A 20988-nucleotide genomic window follows, 5' to 3' on the forward strand; every position below is an offset into this window, starting at 1 on the left:
TGTCCTACAGGATCCCGGCATGCTCCAGCAGCATGAACACTCCAATAAGAAAGGCACTTTTGTCACCTGTGAAGAACAAGGTAAGAGTGATGGTCCAGCTGTGGACACAGTAACAAGTCTGGGGGTGCTGTAAGAGACTGATGCTTGGTTAAAATAATCCCCAGAATATATGAGTAGTGACACTTAAAATGTTCTTTGGTGTTTCATGGTTAGTATGTATGGAGAGGTCTTTTTGTGATGGTGGGACGGTGAAGGAGCATTACTCAGCTGCCCCATGCCCTTTAAATCACCTCTAGCGCCGTGGGTTGTGCAGACTGGGCAGTACTGAAGGACAGGCTGGGGGAGGCTAATCTCAGCCCCACCCCTTGCAGGTCACCCTGCCTTGCCCATGGGCCTGGCAATCCTGTCGGCAGCCCTCAGAGACCCACAGCAGTCCTAGCCACTTTGCAGCCGTGCATGCTGCAAGCATCTGCTGTGAAAGATGTTGGACGCCATGCACTGATCAGCCACCGGGTGGACGCTCTCAGGAAAACTGATCACCAGCTCGATATGAAGGAGCATGAACTCATGGCTCTTTAGCAGGTGGGGTTCAGGAGCAGGATTCTCTCGAGACTGTAGGCAGTACACATCCGTGGAACGAGGAGTAACGGTAGTTCGGACTAGGAAGCCTAATCCGAACTACCTAGTCCGTGCCGCGTGTAGCCGCGTGTAACCGCGTGGCACGGAGTCCGCACTAGTGGACATTTAAAAATGGCGGCACCCAGCAATATGCAAATGAAGCCCGGGAAATTCAAATCCCGGGTTTCATTTGCAACTCCGGTTGCCTACATTAACCACCCTCGTTCGAACTAGGGGGCTAGTGTAGACAGACCCTAACTGTCCACCTGCCCCACCGTCATCATGAATCCTCTTCCTTTCTCCCGCCTGGGAGGTGCATTGCTAGATGACACGCCATGTCTGTGTTCCATAGAGCTATGTCCACAGCCTGGGAGGGCCACGCTGGCCTGTCTGACTGAGCTTGAGGTGGAGAGTCTGCTGGCGACTTCCCCCCTCGCCAAGACTCTGCGTGAGATCAGGCAGGCTTTGGAGAAGCAGCAACAACATCCTATTGCTTCTGCTTCAGGTAAAGTAGCAAAATTCCTCTTGCATGTCCTCCAGCCCGTCCCTCTTGAAGTGCAGAGTGCAAACGTACGGGACTGGTGCCAGGGAAAGGAATGAGTAATTCTCAAGTTCACTCTACATTTGTGCTCAGATGAGGGACTTTTTCATAGATGAAATATCTCAGCAGGTCATTAAATAGCTTAGCATAGGTTGGAGCTGGTGGAGAATGAAGTCCTCTTAGTGATCCATATTTAGAGCAAGGGTCAGGGGTGGCAAAAGGGCCGGATCTGGCTGGCCTGAGGAGACCAATTAGGACCTGGGGGCGGGAGAGCACCTGAAGCCTCCTCCCGCTCTGCCAGGAGCACGTGGCGCTTTGAAGCACTGCGTGCTGCTCACAGGGCAGGGGGGAGAGCGAGGAGACTTTGCGTGCTTCCCTGTCCCCAGGCCAATCAGGGCTTGGGGGTGGGGAAGCTGCGTGAAGTTTCCTTCACCCTGCCACAGCCCTGGGAGGAGCCCGCATCACTTCAAAGTGCCACGTGCTTCTTGCAGGGTGGGAGGAGGCTTCCTGCACTCCCCCGCCCCAGACCCTGATTAGCCTGGGGGTGGGGAAGCGTGCCAAGCCTCTTAAAGGGCATGGGTGCCTAGTGGGAGGGGGGGCAAAGGGGCTCGCCAACCCCCAGACCAATCATGCCTACCCCTTCCTGTTTCGGCCCCACCCCTTCTGGGGTGGCCCGGGGCTACTTCAAAAAGTTTTGAAATGACCCCTGGGCAAAAATTATTGCCCACTCCTCCTGGCATAGGTATTAGAAGGGCAAGCTTCCCTGGCAATGCGTCTCACTCCCGCCTAAGAAAGATTGGAGGAAAAATTAATCTCTGGGTCCCATTTGCCACTTGGCTTCCCTGCTGATAATGACAGTGAGAGGGACAGGGCTTAGGGGAGACTGAGGATACCTCTCCTGGGGCATTGGACATGTCAGAGGCAAACTGCCAACCCTGGAGCTGCATGGAGCCTTCCATCGTGGTGAGGTGGGTGGGGGCGGGAGGTATCCCCATGTGGCCGATTTGTACAAGGAGACCACAAAAGCACGGTCTGGCAGAGGACACTGGACTCACTGGCCCCTGCCTGCTTTCAGGAACCCAGCCGTTTATACTGACATAGCCTGCTGTGTACGGTGCCTTTGCAGCTACACTCTGTGCTTCTCCAGAACTATCTCTGGAAGCCTGTGACAAAGGGAAGGAAATAACTGGTGGAATTGTAGCTTGTGGTGGAGAAGTTCACAGAGGAAGGAGGAGAGCAGTGCATTGTGGGGCATGGTGCTAGTTCCCAGATGGTGGACTTCCCTAGGGAGCAGTAAGTGGTGTTGATTTGCAGAGGGAAGAAGACCGCTCCAGGGAGCAGCGAATGACGCTAGATTGCTTACCTGTGTCTTTTCCTTTCCAGAGGCACATCGGAGTGACAGTTCTCCAGGGTCCACCGGGAATACATTGGTCACAATGGATTTAGCCAGCCTGTCCCCTCGCCAGTTTGTGGTTTACCGCTTCGGCTGCACTGTGGTTCGCCTGCTAAGCAGGGCCTGCTCCCACCCAGGCGTAGTACTCATGTTGGCTCAGACAGTCCCAGACCAAAGCTCAGAAAGGGTCCAAGAAGTTCTCCAATGCCCTAGAGATTCTTACTATGATGCCACCAACAGGTTCCTGTATATATGTTCAGCCTGCCTGGAGAATGCCGGTGAATTTATAGCCATCCTTCTGAATGCCATGGCATGGATCAAAGCAGGTATGAGTTTCAGCAATCGATGGGATCAGGATGTCTGCTATTTATACTCTATCTGCGACGCAATGGGAAAGAACAGATTCTTTTACAGGGATGGCTTCATAGTCCCAATCATTTCTTCATTTCTTAGTAAGAGTTTGCTGTCTGGGCACAGTTTGGTTTTCTTTGCTCCTGGACACAGCTCTATCTCCAGCCTTGCCGTACTGCTCTACATGACCTCACGTGTTATCTCCTTTTCCCAGGTGCTTTGGGTCCTTTCTGGCCCTCGTGCTGAGACCCAAAACTAGGAACAGAGGAGTAGCTTCGAAGGCACAGGGCACTCCCCAGCAGTGGGATTGCAGCCCAAGTAAAAGGGAAGCTTTCATTTAACGTTTGGATTTTTTGAGAGTCGGGTCAACCTCAGTGATCCAGGAGCTCTGCACCAGACCAGGAAGGCGAGAGCCTCTTTCGTCCCCAGGCAAGGTCCTGGGAGCTCCCTTGCAGCTGTAAAGGGCTCAGTGGGTGCAACAGGGTGGCCCATGGCAGCTGCCAACACTGTGCAGTCTGCTACTCTGTGGCTCACTGCTGTCAGGACCTGCTGTGTGCCACAAGCCCTTACCCCTATGGCTGCAGCTTTAAGGACTACAGGGGAAGCGAGGCAATAGAATTCTGATGAGTGTGGCCAGAGTGGCCAGCTAGGTACCCGTGGGATTTACTGGAGGCCTCTTATTTTGAAATAACCCTAGCTGCCCCAGCTACTCAAGCCCTATTCTGAAATAGCTAGTTTGGAATGGGCGTTATTCCTCGTAAAATGAGGGTTCCAGAATCTGGAATAAGACACCCGTTATTTTGATAATATATTTGGAAATAACGGGCTTGCTGTGTAGATGCTCACTTCATTATTTCAGAATAATATCCATTATTCCGAAATAACGCTGCTGTGCAGACGTGCCCATAGAGTGTAGGACATCTTTGAGTCCTATTGGAACACGCTATGGGTATGTTTAGACTACATCCCTCTGTCGCCAGAGGGATGTAAAGTAGACATACAGAAATTGCTAATTAAGCGGGGATTTAAATATCCCGCGCTTCATTAGAATAAAAATGGCCCCGCTTTTTGCTGACGTAGCACTTTGCTGGCAACAAGCGGCAGTCTAGATGGGGATCGGTCAACAAGGAAAGCCTTTTCCGACCAGTCCTGTAAACCTCATTGCACGAGGCATAAGGGATCGGTTGGAAAAGGCTTTCCTTGTCGACCGATCCCCATCTAGACTGCCGCTTGTAGCCGGAAAAGTGCCACGTCGGCAAAAAGCTGGAGCCGTTTTTATTCTAATGAAGCGCGGGATATTTAAAAATCCCCACTTCATTAGCAATTTTGGTATGTCTAATTTACTTCCCTCTGGAACGAGGTGTACAGATAGTTCGGAATAGGAAGCCTAATCCGAACTATCTAGTTCGTGCCGCGTGTAGCCGCGGGCATGGAGTCCGCACTAGCGGACATTTAAAAATGGCGGCACCCGGCAACATGCAAATGAAGCCCGGGAAATTCAAATCCCAAGCTTCATTTGCAAGTTCGTATGACTACAATAACCACCCTAGTTCGAACTAGGGTGGTAGTGTAGACATACCCTCGTGTAACCACTCAGAAGTCGACAAAACAGAAATAGGCAGAGGGTCTTCACATTTGTGTCCTCTGACAATAGATCAATGAAGTTGTTGGGGGGGAGAATCTCTTGTAGGGGTGGAAGATTTTTGTCATCAAAACTGGGCATTTTCCCCAAGATCAGTCTCATTGCAGCATGTACGTTCTTATTGTTTTGTCACCAAAAGGCAGTTTTTGGTGACAAAACTTGGTAAATCCCATTGTCATCCTCCATTCTTTCTAAAACCGCTTCTGCTGAACAGATGCTTTGGTTATTTCTGCCCTTGCTGCTCTTTTGTCTGCTATGGGCTCAGTGGACAGACTAGCTAAAGAGGCTGCACCGTGGGATTAAAAGGCCGATGGTAGCTACAGATGAGCAGTGCAACTGGGGTGTGACTCCATCAACTTTTGTCTTTTTTCCAGGTTCTACAGCAGCTGCCACTGCTCGTTCTTGCTTTCAGATGGAACTCAACAGAGGCATCACAGCTCTAGCTAATGCCTTTTTCCAGTGTTCCTGGGGAGCAGTAGAGAAGGTAGTTGAGACAATGTGACTTCTGTTAGTGGCCGTGACAATTATACTTGCAGAGCAAGGGGACAGTGGATTACAGCAGTGTGGAATTGTTCAAATCCACCCAAAACTTGCCTGGTTGAGCGGGGTGTGGTGCAAACTCAAACTTAATGTAAGGTTTGTTGTTGCATTAAGAAATCTTCTGAGCATACCTGGGGCTGATTCATGGTTTTGACTTGAATTCTTTAGAGTCTAGTGGATTATATGGTATCAGCACCAAGCTGTGAGTTGCTGGTGAATGTCACTTTTACCTAGAAGTGTAAGTTGGGAAGCATAATCCTCAAACTTCAGGGGAAGTCTATACTTCATACTCTGCTCACATTCCACATCCAAAATGCTCTTTAATCTCAGGGATGAATAGTGATCCACAGCGAGTAGAAATTTTCCCTTAGTCTACAAAGTTTAAACAATGCCTTCTTTAGACATGTGTCCATCTACTATCCCTAGTATTTGGTTTGTACGTGAATTAGAACCAGACATACAATAAAACCTCAGTTCTAAACTCTCATAAACCATGGGGATGGTTCAAATTTGAAATCTGGATCTGAACTTCATGGTGTATATCCTTCTCTAGTTTAAAGAATCTCTGAATGGCAATAATTCTGCAATGGGAGGCAGCCAATCCCTTGTGAGCTTCATTAGTTAATTTTCCTGTAAGACTTTTGAAGTATCCAGTGTAATCACAGAAGAAATGTTGCTGTTTTGATTGACCCTCTGGTGTTTACGCTGAGAGAGAGAGTCTGCATGCCTGATTTTTTTCAGATATGCTGAATACCCACAATTCCTACGGAAATCAGTGGAAGATTGCAGGGACTCAGCGTCTCTGGAAATAAGGCTCTGGAACTGTGATTCCCATAGGTTCTTTCCTTTCTCTTTGTGCCCATTCTAGGATCCTGCAGAAGACAAATCACCCACTTGCTCTGACTGCCAGACAATATTCAAAGAACTTCTGAGCATCCGAATGTCACCAGATCCCCAATTCCTTGAGAAATCCCAAAATGACAGGTACTGGAGATCAACACAATGCTGAAAACAATTATGGGAGGAAGAATTTAATCAGAAAAATGTGAATGATAACTGGGAAGTAACACTTTTACTGCATGCCCCAAAAGACACAATGTCATAGTCAAGGAAGAAGGGCTGTATTGGTTAAAAAAACCCACCTGGTTTAGAGGGGACAGTCAGACAAGACTGATAGTCGTGAAGTTAAGATTTGTAGAAAAATTAAGCTCTAGTTCCTCCATTTTCTTACCTAGGCTCCTTGCATTGGTGTACAAACATCTTAATTTTTGCTGTTTCACCTCACTCACATTCTTTACCCCATTTGGCATGGACATTGTACCTCCAATATGACCTATTAGATTAGTATCCACTCTTCCCTTCCTCCTTATGTCCATTCTCCTACCCCCAGCTATATCCTTTCTTACTTTGTTTTCCTCCCTCTCAATGCTAAAATCTGGCGTAGAGATTACTTGGAGATCTCCCAACTGTCTCCTCCAAATTCCTAGTTTAAAGCTCTCTTAGGGTATGTCTACACTACAAAGTTAGTTCGAACTAACGGACGTTAGTTCGAACTAACTTTAATAGGTGCTACACTAGCGCTCCGCTAGTTCGAATTTGAATCGAACTAGCGGAGCGCTTAGTTCGAACTAGGTAAACCTCATTTTACGAGGACTAACGCCTAGTTCGAACTAGCTAGTTCGAACTAAGGGCTGTGTAGCCCTTTAGTTCGAACTAGTGGGAGGCTAGCCCTCCCCAGGTTTCCCTGGTGGCCACTCTGGCCAACACCAGGGAAACTCTATGCCCCCCTCCCGGCCCCGGACCCCTTAAAGGGGCACGGGCTGGCTACGGTGCCCGTGCCAGGTGCAAGCCTGCCAGCACCCAGCTAGCAGACCCTGCACCTGGCACGGCACAGAGCCACCCACCCGATGCCCCCCAGCCCACCCCCTCTTGCCGGGACCAGGCTGGCGGCTCCCGGGAGCTTGCCCTGGACCGCAAGAGGCGGGCACCTTCCTGGGCTAGTGCGGACATCGTGGACCTCGTCCACGATCTCCGCACTAGGCACAGGAAAGTGGCTGTCTAGGGCAGGAGAGCTGCCAGCCTGGCCACCCAGGAGCAGGTGTGCATGAAAATCAAGGGGGTCTACTGAGACCCCCGACACTGAGCCCTGAGCTTACAATGGCCATCCTGGGTCAGACCAAAGGTCCATCTAGCCCCGTAGCCTCTCTGCCGACAGCGGCCAACCCTAGGGACCCTGGAGGGGATGGACCGAAGACAGTGACCAAGCCATTTGTCTCGTGCCATCCCTCTCCAGCCTTCCACAAACTTTGGGCAGGGACACCACTCCTACCCTCTGGCTAATACCACTCCATGGACCCAACCTCCATGACTTGATCTCACTTCCCTTTAAATTCTGTTCTAGTTGTAGCCTTCACAGCCTCCTGCAGCAAGGAGTTCCACAGGTTAACTATTTGCTTTGTCAAGAAGAACAACTTTCTCTTACTAGTTTCAAGCCTGCTACCCATTCCTTTCCTTTGGTGTCCTCTAGTCCTTCTTTATGGGAACTCAGGAAGAACTTTTCTGATTGCACCCTCTCCACCCAACTCCTGCTTTTAGAGACCTCTATCCTGTCCCCCCTCTGTCTCCTCTTTTCTAAGCTGAGAAGTCCCAGTCTCTTTAGCCTCTCTTCATATGGGACCTGTTCCCAACCCTTGATCATTTTAGTTGCCCTCCCCTCTCCCACCCTCTCTCTTCCCCTCTCCCACCTCCTTTTCCCAGTCTCCCCCAGTTTTGTTCAATAAAGACAGAGTCAATGTTGGAAGAAACGTTATCTTTATTTTGTACATCAAGAAGAAGGGGGGCTAGGGAAGGGTAAGTGGAAGGAGGTGAGGGAGGAATGGGGTACAAGTCCCCGATGGGGAGGACTGGGCTGGCTCTGCGGGCTTCTGGGGGTGGAAGCTCTCCTGCAGCCCCCCGATTGCCTCCTCTCCCCAGATGGCAGCCTGCGGCAAGTGCAGCCGGGCTGATGGCCCAGTGGTGTGATGTGCCCAGTGTGGGTACTCCGGGCACTCCAAGCCAGAACTTCTTTGCAAGCGGGGCACCCCTTAGAACTGTGTGTCCGGGGTGGGGGTCGGGACCCTTTAAGCGCAGCCCTCGGCTAGCCTGAGACAGCATCTCCATGCTCTAAGTCCTCCTTTTATGCCCTGCCGGCACTGCTTCCGGCCATCCTTAAGCCCTGTTCAGAGTCCACTCAATGTGGACTTGCTAGTTCGAACTAGCAAAACGCTAGTTCGAACTAGTTTTTAGTTCTAGATGCGTTAGTTCGAACTAGCTTAGTTCGAATTAACTAATTCGAACTAAGTTAGTTCGAACTAGCGCTGTAGTGTAGACGTACCCTTAATCAGTTGAGCCAGCCTCCATCCTAGAAGTCTATTTCCTTCCCTACTTAAGTGAAGTCCATCCCGAGAAAACAGTCATCTGTCCATGAATGCTTCCCAGTGGCCATACATCCCAAAGCCTCCTTATAGCACCACTGCCTGAGCCACCTCCTGAGCACCATAATCCTGTCACACCTTTGTTGCCCTTCTCTAGGAACAGGCAGAATCCCACTGAAGATCACCTGAGCCTCGATTTCCTTAAGCATCCTCCCCAACCTGGCATAGTCTCCCTTGATTCGTTCCAGCGAGAATCTAGCCGTATCATTTGTTCCTACATGAAGGATGATCAGTGGATTCTTTCCTGCTCCCTTTAGGATCCTCTTCAACCTCAGTTCCACATCCCGTATCTTAGCACCTGGCAGACAGCACACCCTTCTGTTCTCTGGATCAGCTCTGGTTACAAGCCTGTCTATTCTTCTCAATAAGGAGTCCCCAATCACATAGACCTGCCTTTTCCTGGTGACAGTGCAATTCTCTGGTCTATCCCTTCTTTCCTCTGGCTGCAAGTCTTTTCCATTCCTATCTTCCCTTGTAATCTTCTTCAACACATCCTGTATCCTCCTGGTGTTCTTTATTGGTGTTGTCTCCATCGACTCTTCCCCTTTATGTATGGGACTAGCTACTCTTCTCTTCTTCCTTGCCTTTCCACCTTCAGTGGCCACCTGCTGTATCCCTTCTCCATTCTCCAACTCCACATACCTGTTCTTGAGCTCTATGGGTATGTCTACATTCCCCCCCCCTAGTTCGAACTAGGGGGGGTAATGTAGTCATACGGAGTTGCAAATGAAGCCCGGGATTTGAATTTCCCGGGCTTCATTTGCATAAAGCCGGCCGGCACCATTTTTAAATGCCGGCTAGTTCGGACCCCATGCCGCGTGGCTACACGCGGCACGGACTAGCTAGTTCGGATTAGGATTAATCCGAACTAGCTAGTCCGTGCCGCATGTAGCCGCGCGGCACGGGGTTCGAACTAGCCGGCATTTAAAAATGGCGCCGGCCGGCTTTATGCAAATGAAGCCCGGGAAATTCAAATCCCGGGCTTCATTTGCAACTCCGTATGACTACATTACCCCCCCTAGTTCGAACTGGGGGGGTAGTGTAGACATACCCTATTTCTCCTTCACTGGCCCATCTTTTCCTCTGCCTGGTTCTCATAGTCACATGCTTCCACTGTCCATTTTCTTCACCCATCAGTCCCCCCTCAGAGGCCTTTGATCCTGCTTCAGTCTGCATGTCTAAGCTTTCCCCTTCAGCCACCTCATGCCTTTGCTCCATCATCTGCTCAAACCCCCTTCTAAACTCGACCAGAGTTTCCACCTGCATCTCCAGTCCTCGGATCTTTTCTTCCATATTAATTCAGCTAAACGTAAATATATACCTGGAGATACAAAGAACATAGATCATTCCTACAAGATGAGGGATGCTATGCTGGGAAGCAGTGCCTGTGAAAAAGATTTGGAAGCCACTGGTGGATAATGAGTTGAACATAAACTACCAGTTGTCATGAGATAAGAGGGAAGGTCCTCTCATGGACTGATAACTGGTTAAAAGACAGGAAACAAAGGGTAGGAATAAATGGTCAGTTTTCATAATGGAGAGAGGTAACTAGTGGTGTCCCATAAGGGTCTGTACTAGGACCAATCCTATTCAACCTATTTATAAATGATCTGGAGAAAGGAGTAATCAGGTGGCAAAATTTGCAGATAATACTAAACTGCTCAAGATATTAAAAACCAAAGCAGATTGTGAAAACCTTCAAAAGGATCTCACCAAACTAAATGATTTGCCATTTTGTTGCCAATGAATTTTAATGGTGATAAATGTAAAGTAATGCACACTGGAAAAATAATCCCAACTATACATACAAAATGATGGGGACTAATTTAGTTGTAACCACTCAAGAGAGAGATCTTGGAGTCATTGTGGATAGTTCTCTGAAAACATCCACTCTATGTGCAGCAGTAGTCAAAAAAGCAAACAATGTTAGGCATAATTAAAAAGGGATAGAGAATAAGACATAGAATATCTTATGGCCTCTATATAAATCCATGGTACGCTCACATCTTGAATACTGTGTACAGATGTGGTTGCCTCATCTCAGAAAAGATATAGTGGCACTGGAAAGGGTTCAGAAATAAGGCAACAAAAATGATGTGGGGTTTGGAATAGGTTACCATGTGAAAAGAGATTTAAAAGACTGAGATATTGCATCTTGGAAAAGAGGACACTAAGGAGAGATATGAGAGAGGTCTATAAAATCATGACAGCTTTGGAGAAAGTAAATAAGAAAAAGTTATTCAATGTTTGCATAACATGAGAACTAGGGATCACCAAATGAAATTAATAGGTAGCAGTGTTTAAAAAACAAATTGAAGTTTTTCTACATGCAGTACAGACAACCTGTGGAATTCCTTGCTAGAAGATGTTGTGAAGACCAAGACATTAACAGCATTCAAAAAAGAACTAGATAAATTCATGGAGGTTAGTCCATCAATACTTATTAGTCAGGATGAGTAGGAAGGGTGTCCCTAGCCTCTGTCAAGGGCTGGAAATGGATGACAGGTGAAGGATCACTTGATGATTAACTGTTTTCTTCACTCCCTCTAAGGCATCTGGCATTGCTCCACTGTTGGCAGACAGGATACTAGGCTAGATGGACCTTTGGTCTGACCCAGTATGGCCGTTCTTATCTCCTTATTTACCAGTACAATATTGTGGCCAAAAGGACTAATGTGCTCCTTGGAGTCATAAACAGGGAGTAGAGAGAATAATTTTCCTCTGTAGAGCAACCATTGCTAGAATAGTGTGTCCTGTTGTGACATCCACAATTCAAGAAGGATGTTGATAAATTGGAGCAGGTTCAGAGAAGATCCGCAAGAATGATTAAAGGATTAGAAAACCTGCCTTAAAGTGATAGACTCAAGGAGCTCAAACTACATAGCTTAGCTGGAACACTCCTGGGGAAAAAACAGGTCCCATGTTCAACAACTCCTCCCCTGCCTTCCTAGAGTTTCCAGAGAGCCACAAATAGCTCATGTGCAGCACTCAAGCTCAGTGAGGAAGGGAGAAGAGTGGGGATCATAGCGGGATGCTAGGGGAAGAGGCCGAGTAGGAGCCAGAAGCACAGCCCAGTAGCCATGGGCTTGGTGGAAGCTCTCTAACCTGTATTGTACCAGAGGCCACATCTAAACTTACCACGCCAGAGATTGATCTTCTGGCGTTTGATTTAGCGGGTCTAGTAAAGACTCGATAAATCAAATGTAGAGAACACACCTGGTCAGCTCTGGTGGTACTCAATTTGCGAGGAATAAGGGAAGTCAACGACAGTGTTTGCTCCCGTAGACCTCCTGCTGTCAACATGGCACCATACTTGTCAACTCCAGCTAAATTATTTACAAACCTGGAGTTGAGTACGTTAAGCCGACCTTCTAGGTCTAGCATAGATCTGACCAGAGATTAGAGTAGATAATCAGAATGAACCCTTCTGGCCTTGGAACCTGTAAATCTATTAATTGCTCCATATGGAAGCATAGAGTGAAACTTCAGTTTGTACATGGCTATATTGAGTTTTTGCCTAATTACATAATTGACATCTATCTCACCTACTCTTGCATTAAACTCTTCTGCTTTTGCTTTCAAAGTTCGTTTGGATACAGATCTAAGCCATGGGTGCCATTATTACCACTGATATTAAATCCTAGCAGCATTTCTGAATGAGCTGTGGCCAGGAGCCCCGAGAATGCTTTGTGTGCAGTGAGAGAGATGTGGTCTAGTGGCCTATGCTCTCTAGGATTCTAATAGTCAAGCAAGTGATTTGCCCTGCCCTGTCTGAGCCTTGTTTTGCAGAAATAGGGCTAATATGACTTATTTATTTCACAGCAGGAGTTATGAGGTGTAATTGATTAATATTTGTAAAATATTCTATTAAAATTATTGCTAAATAAATATAAAGTTGTAATGCGGACGAGGGATACAGCAGCTCCTTCTCCCTCAGTCTTACAGGAAGAGTCCTGTGAGCCAAATAACAGTGCAGGCTTTCTGCAATGATTTACTCAGAGGCACCACTGAAAATGGGCAGCGTAGTTTGAGGGTGATATGACAGCAGTCTACGGGTAAATGAAGATGTTAATACCAAGGGGTGAGGAGGATTGAGATAGGACAGACCACTGAAGGAACAATGAGATGAGCCTGCACTCAGGAATATTTAAGCTGAATAGCAGGGGAAATTCCCAACGGATAGTATTATTAGATCGCCATCTCCCCCAAAATAATAATAATAATGGTGGAAGCCTCGTTGCCTGCTTTTGGTTCCACCCCTTATGCTACATGAATATTCTCTGTGGGACAAATTTCACCGTGTACTCATGTTATACAGACCTGCAAAAGATGCTCTAAATGTCATAGCCACCCAGAGGTGGGAGAATTGGAACATGCTGGCTACTGAGTAACTTTGTTAGTTGTAACTTTTTCTGGAGCAAGAAAAGTGTGAAGAAGTTAGTGTGCTTTACTGAAGCCCTAGGGAGGGGGTGAGATTCAGAGCTCCACACACAACTTCAAAACACTGTCTACACAGCTAGCCCTGCTAGCACAGATCCATAGCCTTTGCCTGTGTAGGCATACCCTGTCAGACTTGTTTCTAGGCTTGAGATGAGATTGCAAGTGAATCAGTTCATTCATCCTCTTTCCCCAACTCCCCTCCCATCTATCGCAGGTGAACAAGGAACTAAAGTGGAAACTCTGGAGAGTGATGGAAGGGCCTGTTGTGTTTTCTGTGTCTAGGTTGCAACATTACCGATGTTTTCAGCTTCAGGCGGAGATTCGGGCTATGATGGAAAGCTCAAACAGAAAAGAAATAATGAAATGGCATGGCGAGGGGGATAATAAAAATGCAGATTCCTCTGGCATTCAGGTCAGTCATTTGGGCTTAAACTGCAGCAAGGGAGGTTTAGGTTGGACATTAGGAAAAAGTTCCTAACTGTCAGGGTGGTTAAACACTGGAATAAATTGCCCAGGGAGGTTGTGAAATCCCCATCTCTGGAGATATTTAAGAGTAAGTTAGATAAATGTCTATCAGGGATGGTCTAGACAGTATTTGGTCCTGCCATGAGGGCAGGGGACTGGACTCGATGACCTCTCGAGGTCCCTTCCAGTCCTAGTATTCTATGATTCTATGATTCATAGGCTGTGGGCCTGTCTCAGAAGGTGACCCCGCTTGGTATACTCTCCTGCAGCCATAGCATGATGGGCCCACCCATCCTCCATCCGCCAGAGTGCCAGAAATAGTCCAATGTGTCCTTCAGTACAAAAGGCCCTTTTGGGAATTACTTCTACAAAAGAAAGGATCATGCACATAACAAATACTAACACTGTAATCCAGGCAATACAGTAAAACTCCATTGGTCCGGCATCCAATGCTCCGGCACCATCAGGAACCTGGAAGTGCTCTGGCTTCTGGACAATTGGAGCTGTTCTGCGCCCGGCTTCCCCGATTCAGCTGCTGCTGAAACTGACCAGCAGCTGAATTGGGGAAGCCGGGGGCAGAGCCGCTGGGGTGCTGCCGGGTTGGTCCCGTAGTGCTGCCCCTCGGCGCTACCAGACCAACCCAGCAGCACCCCAGCTGCTCTGCCCCAGGCGTCCCAGATTCAGCCGCTGCTGAAACAGACCAGCAGCGGCTGAATCAGGGATGCCTGCGGCAGAGCCGGACTATTGGAAGGGGGGGCTATGAGGGGTCTGGGATGGCATCCCTCCCACCCCACTCCAGACCCCTCATTGACCCCCCTTCCGATAGTCCGGCATATTTGATAATCCGGCACCCCCTGAGTCCTAAAGGTGCCGGATTATCGGAAGTTTACTGTACATCAGATAGAGTTCCGGTGTCCCCTGCCCTCACTCTCTGGCCCAACCGTGGTGTCCCTCACCACACCCTGGCTCTCCAGCCCAGCCACAGTGCCCCGCAACACATACCAGAGTCCCTCTCCATGACCCGACTTCCTGATCCCTCCCCAACATCCCTCACCATGCTCCGGCTCTTCAGAACAGCCTCTATGGCCTGCTGGCTTCAGCTCTCTGACTCCAAGAGCCAGAAAGCATCTTCCTCTGCTGCTCTCAGTGTTCAGGTTTCTCTGGGCTTGCCTGTCTCTGGCTCAGTTTGGATGCCCAGTTTGACACCTCCTAAAGGAGCGTGAAGTTCTGAAAGTGCCAAGGACCTGTCCTCTTGGTAGACAGGCACTCAAAAGCTCTAGTAACTTTGGAAAGCCTTGTTAGTGTGACAGACGAGGAGACGTTCTTCCAAGAATTGGCTTGTCTGTGAGTAGGTGCTCTGCCCTGCACTCTTTAGTGTCACTCTTGCTAAGAGAGCCTGGGGCTCTACTCACAGCCACTGCTCTGCTACCCTTTCTTCTTGTGGGTTTTACAGCACCTGTGATCTCCCACATGCCTTGCATGTCTAACTGTCCCCAGCACAGACTGCTGCTAGGAAAAGCTGTATTAGGTAGTGTGATCTTCCTGGTGCTTTTTTCATATTTATTCCACCTCTGCATCCAAGCACTATGTATTTCCATGTGGAAAGGTTCAGGGCTTCAGTTCCTTTCAGTGTTAATGTAACCACCACCAGGTGGATTTGAACCTGGGAAGCAGAGTTTAGGAGCCTCTATCCTCTGAGCTAAAAGCCAGCTGGCTCTCAGCCCATGCTGTAGAGTTCTCTTGGTCTTAACTGTTGCTGTGGTCTAGGTACCACTTGGATTGTTCAGTAACCACACTAGGGCTATGTCTACACTCGTGGCTTCTTCTGCGAGTAATATGCAAATGAGGCTAAGCGTGGAATATCGCCGAGCCTCATTTGCATGCCTAATGAGCCACCATTTTTTTCAGAAGAGGCTCTTGCGCAAGAAGGAGAGTCTACACTGCCCCTTCTTGCGCAAGAAAACCCCTCTTGTGCAATGTCGTTCTTCCTCTCAAGTAGTAGGTGTAACGACATTGCGCAAGAGGGTTTTTCTTGCGCAAGGAGGGGCAGTGTAGACGCTCCTTCTTGCGCAAGAGCCTCTTCTGAAAAAAATGGTGGCTCATTAGGTATGCAAATGAGGCTCGGCGATATTCCACGCTTAGCCTCATTTGCATATTACTCGTGCAAGAAGCCGCGAGTGTAGACATAGCCTTGGTGTGTGGGTTATGTTAATTGACTTGATCATGCACTGGAGGGCTCTTTGACTGAAGGGTCTCAGTAGCCTATGTTCTCTTGTGGAAGGCTGCAAAGCTGGAGGAGACGCTGGATGGGCTGAATGAGGAGTTCTTCCAGCTTACAGTGCAGGCGTTGGCAAGCCAGGAGGAGGAGGAACTACTGGACCAGAAGCTCAAAATCCGGGAGGAATCATTTGCGGTATGAGCCACTTTTAATCGATTTGGTGCATTGACCAAACAGAAGTGTCCACAACAGCTGACCTTCACCTTGGGTGCAATCCTTAATGATTCAGTCTCCTATGCTGCAGAAGGTCAGGGAGGAGAGCCAGGTTAGGTGAACAATTCAGACATCCTCCAACCAATTTCCTTTTTCCCTGCAGACCCTTAACTCCAGTATCTGGAGTTTAATTCACTGAACAAAGGGAAAGTTTTTCCTCCAGGATAAAGTCTTTTATCGTGCACTTTACACTGTAAGGTTGTGTTCCAATCACTTAGTCTTCCATTGTGACACACATGACATTGCATCATGCTGCATGCAGGCTGACAACTCTGTGCTTCAGGCATCTAGCTCCAGAAGATAGGTGGCGTAACAAGGTCAGGGAGCCACTTCCCTATGCATCCCACCAAACGAGATATCTGCTGAAGCACAGCGAAAAGGAGAAGGTGGCTGGGATTGGATTACACAGGTGTATTGAGCTTTGTGATCATTAGCAGAACCCAAATTTCTCTGGGGCCTTCGCAGGGCATTCTGAGATTTAGAGCGTTTCATAATTTTATTGTCTGTGGGAGTCCATCAGATCAGCTTTTACTGGAACATGGAAGCAGTGTAGACTAGTGGTTGGAGCAGGGAACAGCACCAGGCATCTTCAGTTCTATTCCTAGCTCTTTGCCAGTTTCCATGTATGATCTTGGACATGTCATAACTTCCCTATCCCTCAGTTTCTGCATCCATAAAATGGGCTGTAAGTATTACTTTCACAGAGGCTATGAGGGTTTATTCATTGGAACATGTAAAAAACTTTGCAAACTTTTATGTTGCAACCAAATAAGATAATTAATCACATTTCAAACATTGCATGAATGAGCTACAGCGCCCAGAGGAAATTGCAACTTTCCAGAGCCCTCTGTAGAAAATTTGGAAAAAACATTCAGTTGAAAAAGCGTCCTGCTTCTGTGTCTTATTTCTTGTTGTTCTTCCCCTTCATATCTTGTCACTATGGATAGTTGCATGAATACAGATTTTCTGTTTACTAAGAGCTCGTCTGTCAGAGCTTTCCGGTAGTATCATCACAGATAGTTGCTGTGGAGATGGATTATGATGCAACCGAAGTTTGTGACTTTCAGTGGGGATTAACCTGCAGGAGGATGAAGATCCTGGTTTTCTTTATGCGAATGCATCCCTGGCAATAAATGAGAGAACAAAAGTTTGCAAATAAACAGAATGGCTTCTAGATGGAAAATACTCCAGGAGATAGATGTGAATCTTTGAGACAATGTCCAGTTTTAAAATTTGGTAACTAAGGGTATGTCTACACTACAAAGTTAATTCAAACAAACAAAAGTTAGTTCGAATTAACTTTGATAGGCGCTACACAGGCAAACCGCTAGTTCGAACTTAATTCGAACTAGCGGAGCGCTTAATTCTAACTAGGTAAACCTCATTCTACGAGGACTAACGCCTAGTTCAAATTAAGTAGTTCGAATTAAGGGCTGTGTAGCCACTTAATTCGAACTAGTGGGAGGCTAGCCCTCCCCAGCTTTCCCTGGTGGCCACTCTGGGCACCACCAGGGAACCTCTTCTGCCCGCCTCCCGGCCCCGGAGCCCTTAAAGGGGCACGGGCTGGATACAGTGCCCGTGCCAGTTGCAAGCCTGCCAGCACCCAGCCAGCAGACCCTGCACCTGGCACGGCACGAGCCAGCCACCCGCTGCCACACAGCCCTCTGCCTCTTCCCAGGACCAGGCTGGCAGCTCCCAGGAGCCTGCCTGGGGCTGCAAGAGGCGGGCGCCCGCCTGGTCTAGTGTGGACATCGTGGACCTCATCCATGACCTCCACACTAGGCACAGGAAAGTGGCCGTCTAGGGCAGGATAGCTGCCAGCCTGGCCACCCAGGAGCAGGTGTCCATGAAAATCAAGGTGGTCCAGTGAGACCCCCGACCCTGAACCCTGAGCTTAGAATGGCCGTACTGGGTCAGACCAAAGGTCCATCTAGCCCAGTAGCCTGTCTGCCGACAGCGGCCAACACTAGGGACCCTGGAGGGGATGGACCGAAGACAATGACCAAGCCATTTGTCTCGTGCCATCCATCTCCAGACTTCCAAAACAGAGGCCAGGGACACCATTTCTATCCCCTGGCTAATAGCACTCCACAGACCCAGCCTCCATGAATTTATCTAACTTCTCTTTAAATTCTGTTATAGTTCTAGCCTTCACAGCCTCCTGCAGCAAGGAGTTCCACAGGTTGACTCTTTGCTTTGTGAAGAACAACTTTCTTTTATTAGTTTGAAGCCTGCTACCCATTCATTTCATTTAGTGTCCTCTAGTCCTTCTATTATGGGAACTAATGAAGAACTTTTCTTTATGCATCCTCTCCACACCACTCGTGCTTTTATAGACCTCTATCATATGCCCCCTCAGTCTCCTCTTTTCTAAGCTGAGAAGTCCCAGTCTCTTTAGCCTCTCTTCATATGGGACCTGTTCCAAACCCCTGATCATTTTAGTTGCCCTCCCCTCTCCCACCCTCTCTCTTCCCCTCTCCCACCTCCTTTTCCCAGTCTCCCCAAGTTTTGTTAAATAAAGAGAGTTTCTATTTTTGAACACACGTGTCCTTTATTTTGTACATCAGGAAGGGGGGCTAGGGAAGGGTAAGTGGAAGGAGGTGAGGGAGGAATGGGGAACGAGCCCCCAATGGGGAGGACTGGGGTGGCTCTGCGGGCTCCTCTCCTGCAGCCCCCCGATTGACCCCCCCTGAATGGCAGCCTGCGGCAAGTGTAGCCGGGCTGATGGCCGAGTGCTGTGATGTGCCGAGTGTGGGCATTCAGGGCACTCCAAGACAGGACTGCTTTGCTGTCCCTCATCGAGTTAGACAAGCGAGCAGGGAACCCCTGAGAACTGTCTGTCTGGGGTGGAGGTCGGGACCCTTTAAGCACAGCCCTCGGCTAGCCTGAGACAGCAGCTCCACGCTCTAAGTCCTAATCTGATGCCCTGCCGGCACTGCTTCCGGCCATCCTTAACCTCGGTTCAGGGTCCACTCAATGTGGACATGTTAGTTCGAATTAGCAAAACGCTAATTCGAACTAGTTTTTAGGTCTAGATGCACTAGTTCGAATTAGCTTAGTTCGAATTAACTAATTCGAATTAAGTTAGTTCGAATTAGTGCTGTAGCGTAAACAGACCCGAAAATAGTTGGTGTGAGATACTGGGTAGTATCTACATTGCAAATGGAAGAGTGAGGGCAATACATATAGATGTGCCCGGGTTACCTTTGATCCAATTATCTGAACTAATTGCACAGATTTGTGTTCTGCCACATCTTCACTACAGTGGAAAGGTCTATATGTGCTGCAATCACACAAATGACAGTTTTTCACTCAAAAGTGAGTCAAAGGACAAACTGGGACTAAAATCCAGGTCCCTTGGTTCTTAGTGCTACGTTCTACCCACTGGGCCAGGCTGCCTCAGAAAAGTTGGACTAGTTACTTGCTGTAGTCTAACTCCATAGGAGTGCGCTATTGTTTTGTTTTACATTTTTGTGGCAGACACGGGGCATGATTCATGAAGAAGAGGCACAACACTTCGCAGAGCAGCTGGAATTCTGGGCCACAAAGAAAGACCAGGCCCAGTTGCTGGAAATTAAGAGGAGCTGTATTGCTCAGAGAATTCAAGACATAGAATCTGAACTTTTTCACCTTCTGCAAACCACAACAGCCATCAGTTCATCTCCTGGAGTCCAGCAATCCTACTGTACTAGCTAAAAGCATCCGGCTGATGACATTCCATCATTGCTGGGGCTAACAGCCCTGTGCGCACATAAATCCTAATTTCCATGAGGAATTCACACATTGCAAACATAGTACATACATAGAGACACTTAGCCATCAGCACATGCATGATGTGGCTTCTGGGGGCACAGATGGCAGAAATACATGCACAGAAACAAAGACACTGATGGATATAATTTGAGAGAAATACATATGTTCATGAAGAGATGTACATGTACAAAGAGATTTTCATATGCACATTGATAGATACACACTGTGATTCCTATATATGCATTCATTCCAGCTGTGAAGACATAGACTTAAATGTATTCCTACTTGCTGTTAGTCATCCCTAATTCTGCAGGCTTGAAAATAACATAATGTTCTTAACATGGTTCACTGATTCTGAATATACCACTCTCAATTGGAGACACAAAAACAGAATAGGAAATTAGACTCTTCACATACGTTGTAGGTAATCCATCAGCAAAATAAATAATGCGTATCTCATGCAGGTTGCACCATTAAGGTTATTTGTTTTCCTGGAGAAAAAAAAGGGTATTTTGGTCCTGCATGGTCTGACTTTAATAGCTTGTGAACATAAACTCAAGCAGCAATGTCAGTTCCAAGGAGGGTGGATCAGGAAATACCAAAGATGTCTGTAACAATAATGGATTGTTGGCCCTCGTGCTGAATTTCATAGATCTGTTACCAAATTGCTAATTAATAGTAAAGCTTGGCCCTTTTCATCCATGAATCTCAAAGCAATTTACATTGGCATGGTGAATTACAAATTTAGAAAGAAAGAATGTTCTAGAAGGTAAAAATGCAAGTGTGTGTGTAAAGGGGAATGGTTGCTGTGATTTACGGAGTGATTTTAAATTAACATATTTGAAAACCTTCAGATTTAAAACATACTTTGGCATCCAGATCATTTTTGTTCTGGAGAATTCTGATCATTGGAGGTTAATGTGACAGTTTTGTATTGTAAATTTTTCATGTCTCAAAAACCAAGTTAAATGAAGAAATAGGAAAACAAATGGACAGAATTTTAGCTATTTTCGTCCTTGTTGTTATCCCCCTTGTTTCATGAGGCTCTTTTGTACCATAAACATGTAATCCAGAGGCACTGAGACCACTACAAGGGAGAGTGAAGTGTGCTCTACAGCTTTAGCAGACAGCCAAGTGACTTTAGCCCACCTGCAGGCGACCCCAGTTCGTCAGCTTTACACACAACTACCAAGTCTTACTTCTTTGAGCTTCATATTCAGTATCTCCTGCTAGCAAGGAAGGATTTTGCAATGAACTTAAATGGGACGTTTCAAATCTCTT

General features: G+C 47.6%; 1 protein-coding gene across 1 annotated transcript; it reads left to right on the forward strand.

Moving 5' to 3' along the window:
- The first annotated feature begins 13 nt into the window (after positions 1-13).
- Positions 14-20692, forward strand: LOC142824473 (uncharacterized). The gene is made up of 8 exons (XM_075916486.1): positions 14-80; positions 971-1123; positions 2543-2878; positions 4920-5029; positions 5954-6069; positions 13281-13410; positions 15745-15876; positions 19435-20692. Exons 1-8 carry the CDS (start codon positions 20-22, stop codon positions 19648-19650), a joined length of 1254 nt encoding a protein of 417 aa, XP_075772601.1. The 5' UTR covers positions 14-19; the 3' UTR covers positions 19651-20692.
- Positions 20693-20988: the final 296 nt, after the last annotated feature.

This window comes from Pelodiscus sinensis, unplaced genomic scaffold, assembly GCF_049634645.1.
Source record: "Pelodiscus sinensis isolate JC-2024 unplaced genomic scaffold, ASM4963464v1 ctg35, whole genome shotgun sequence".
NCBI lineage: Eukaryota > Metazoa > Chordata > Testudines > Trionychidae > Pelodiscus > Pelodiscus sinensis.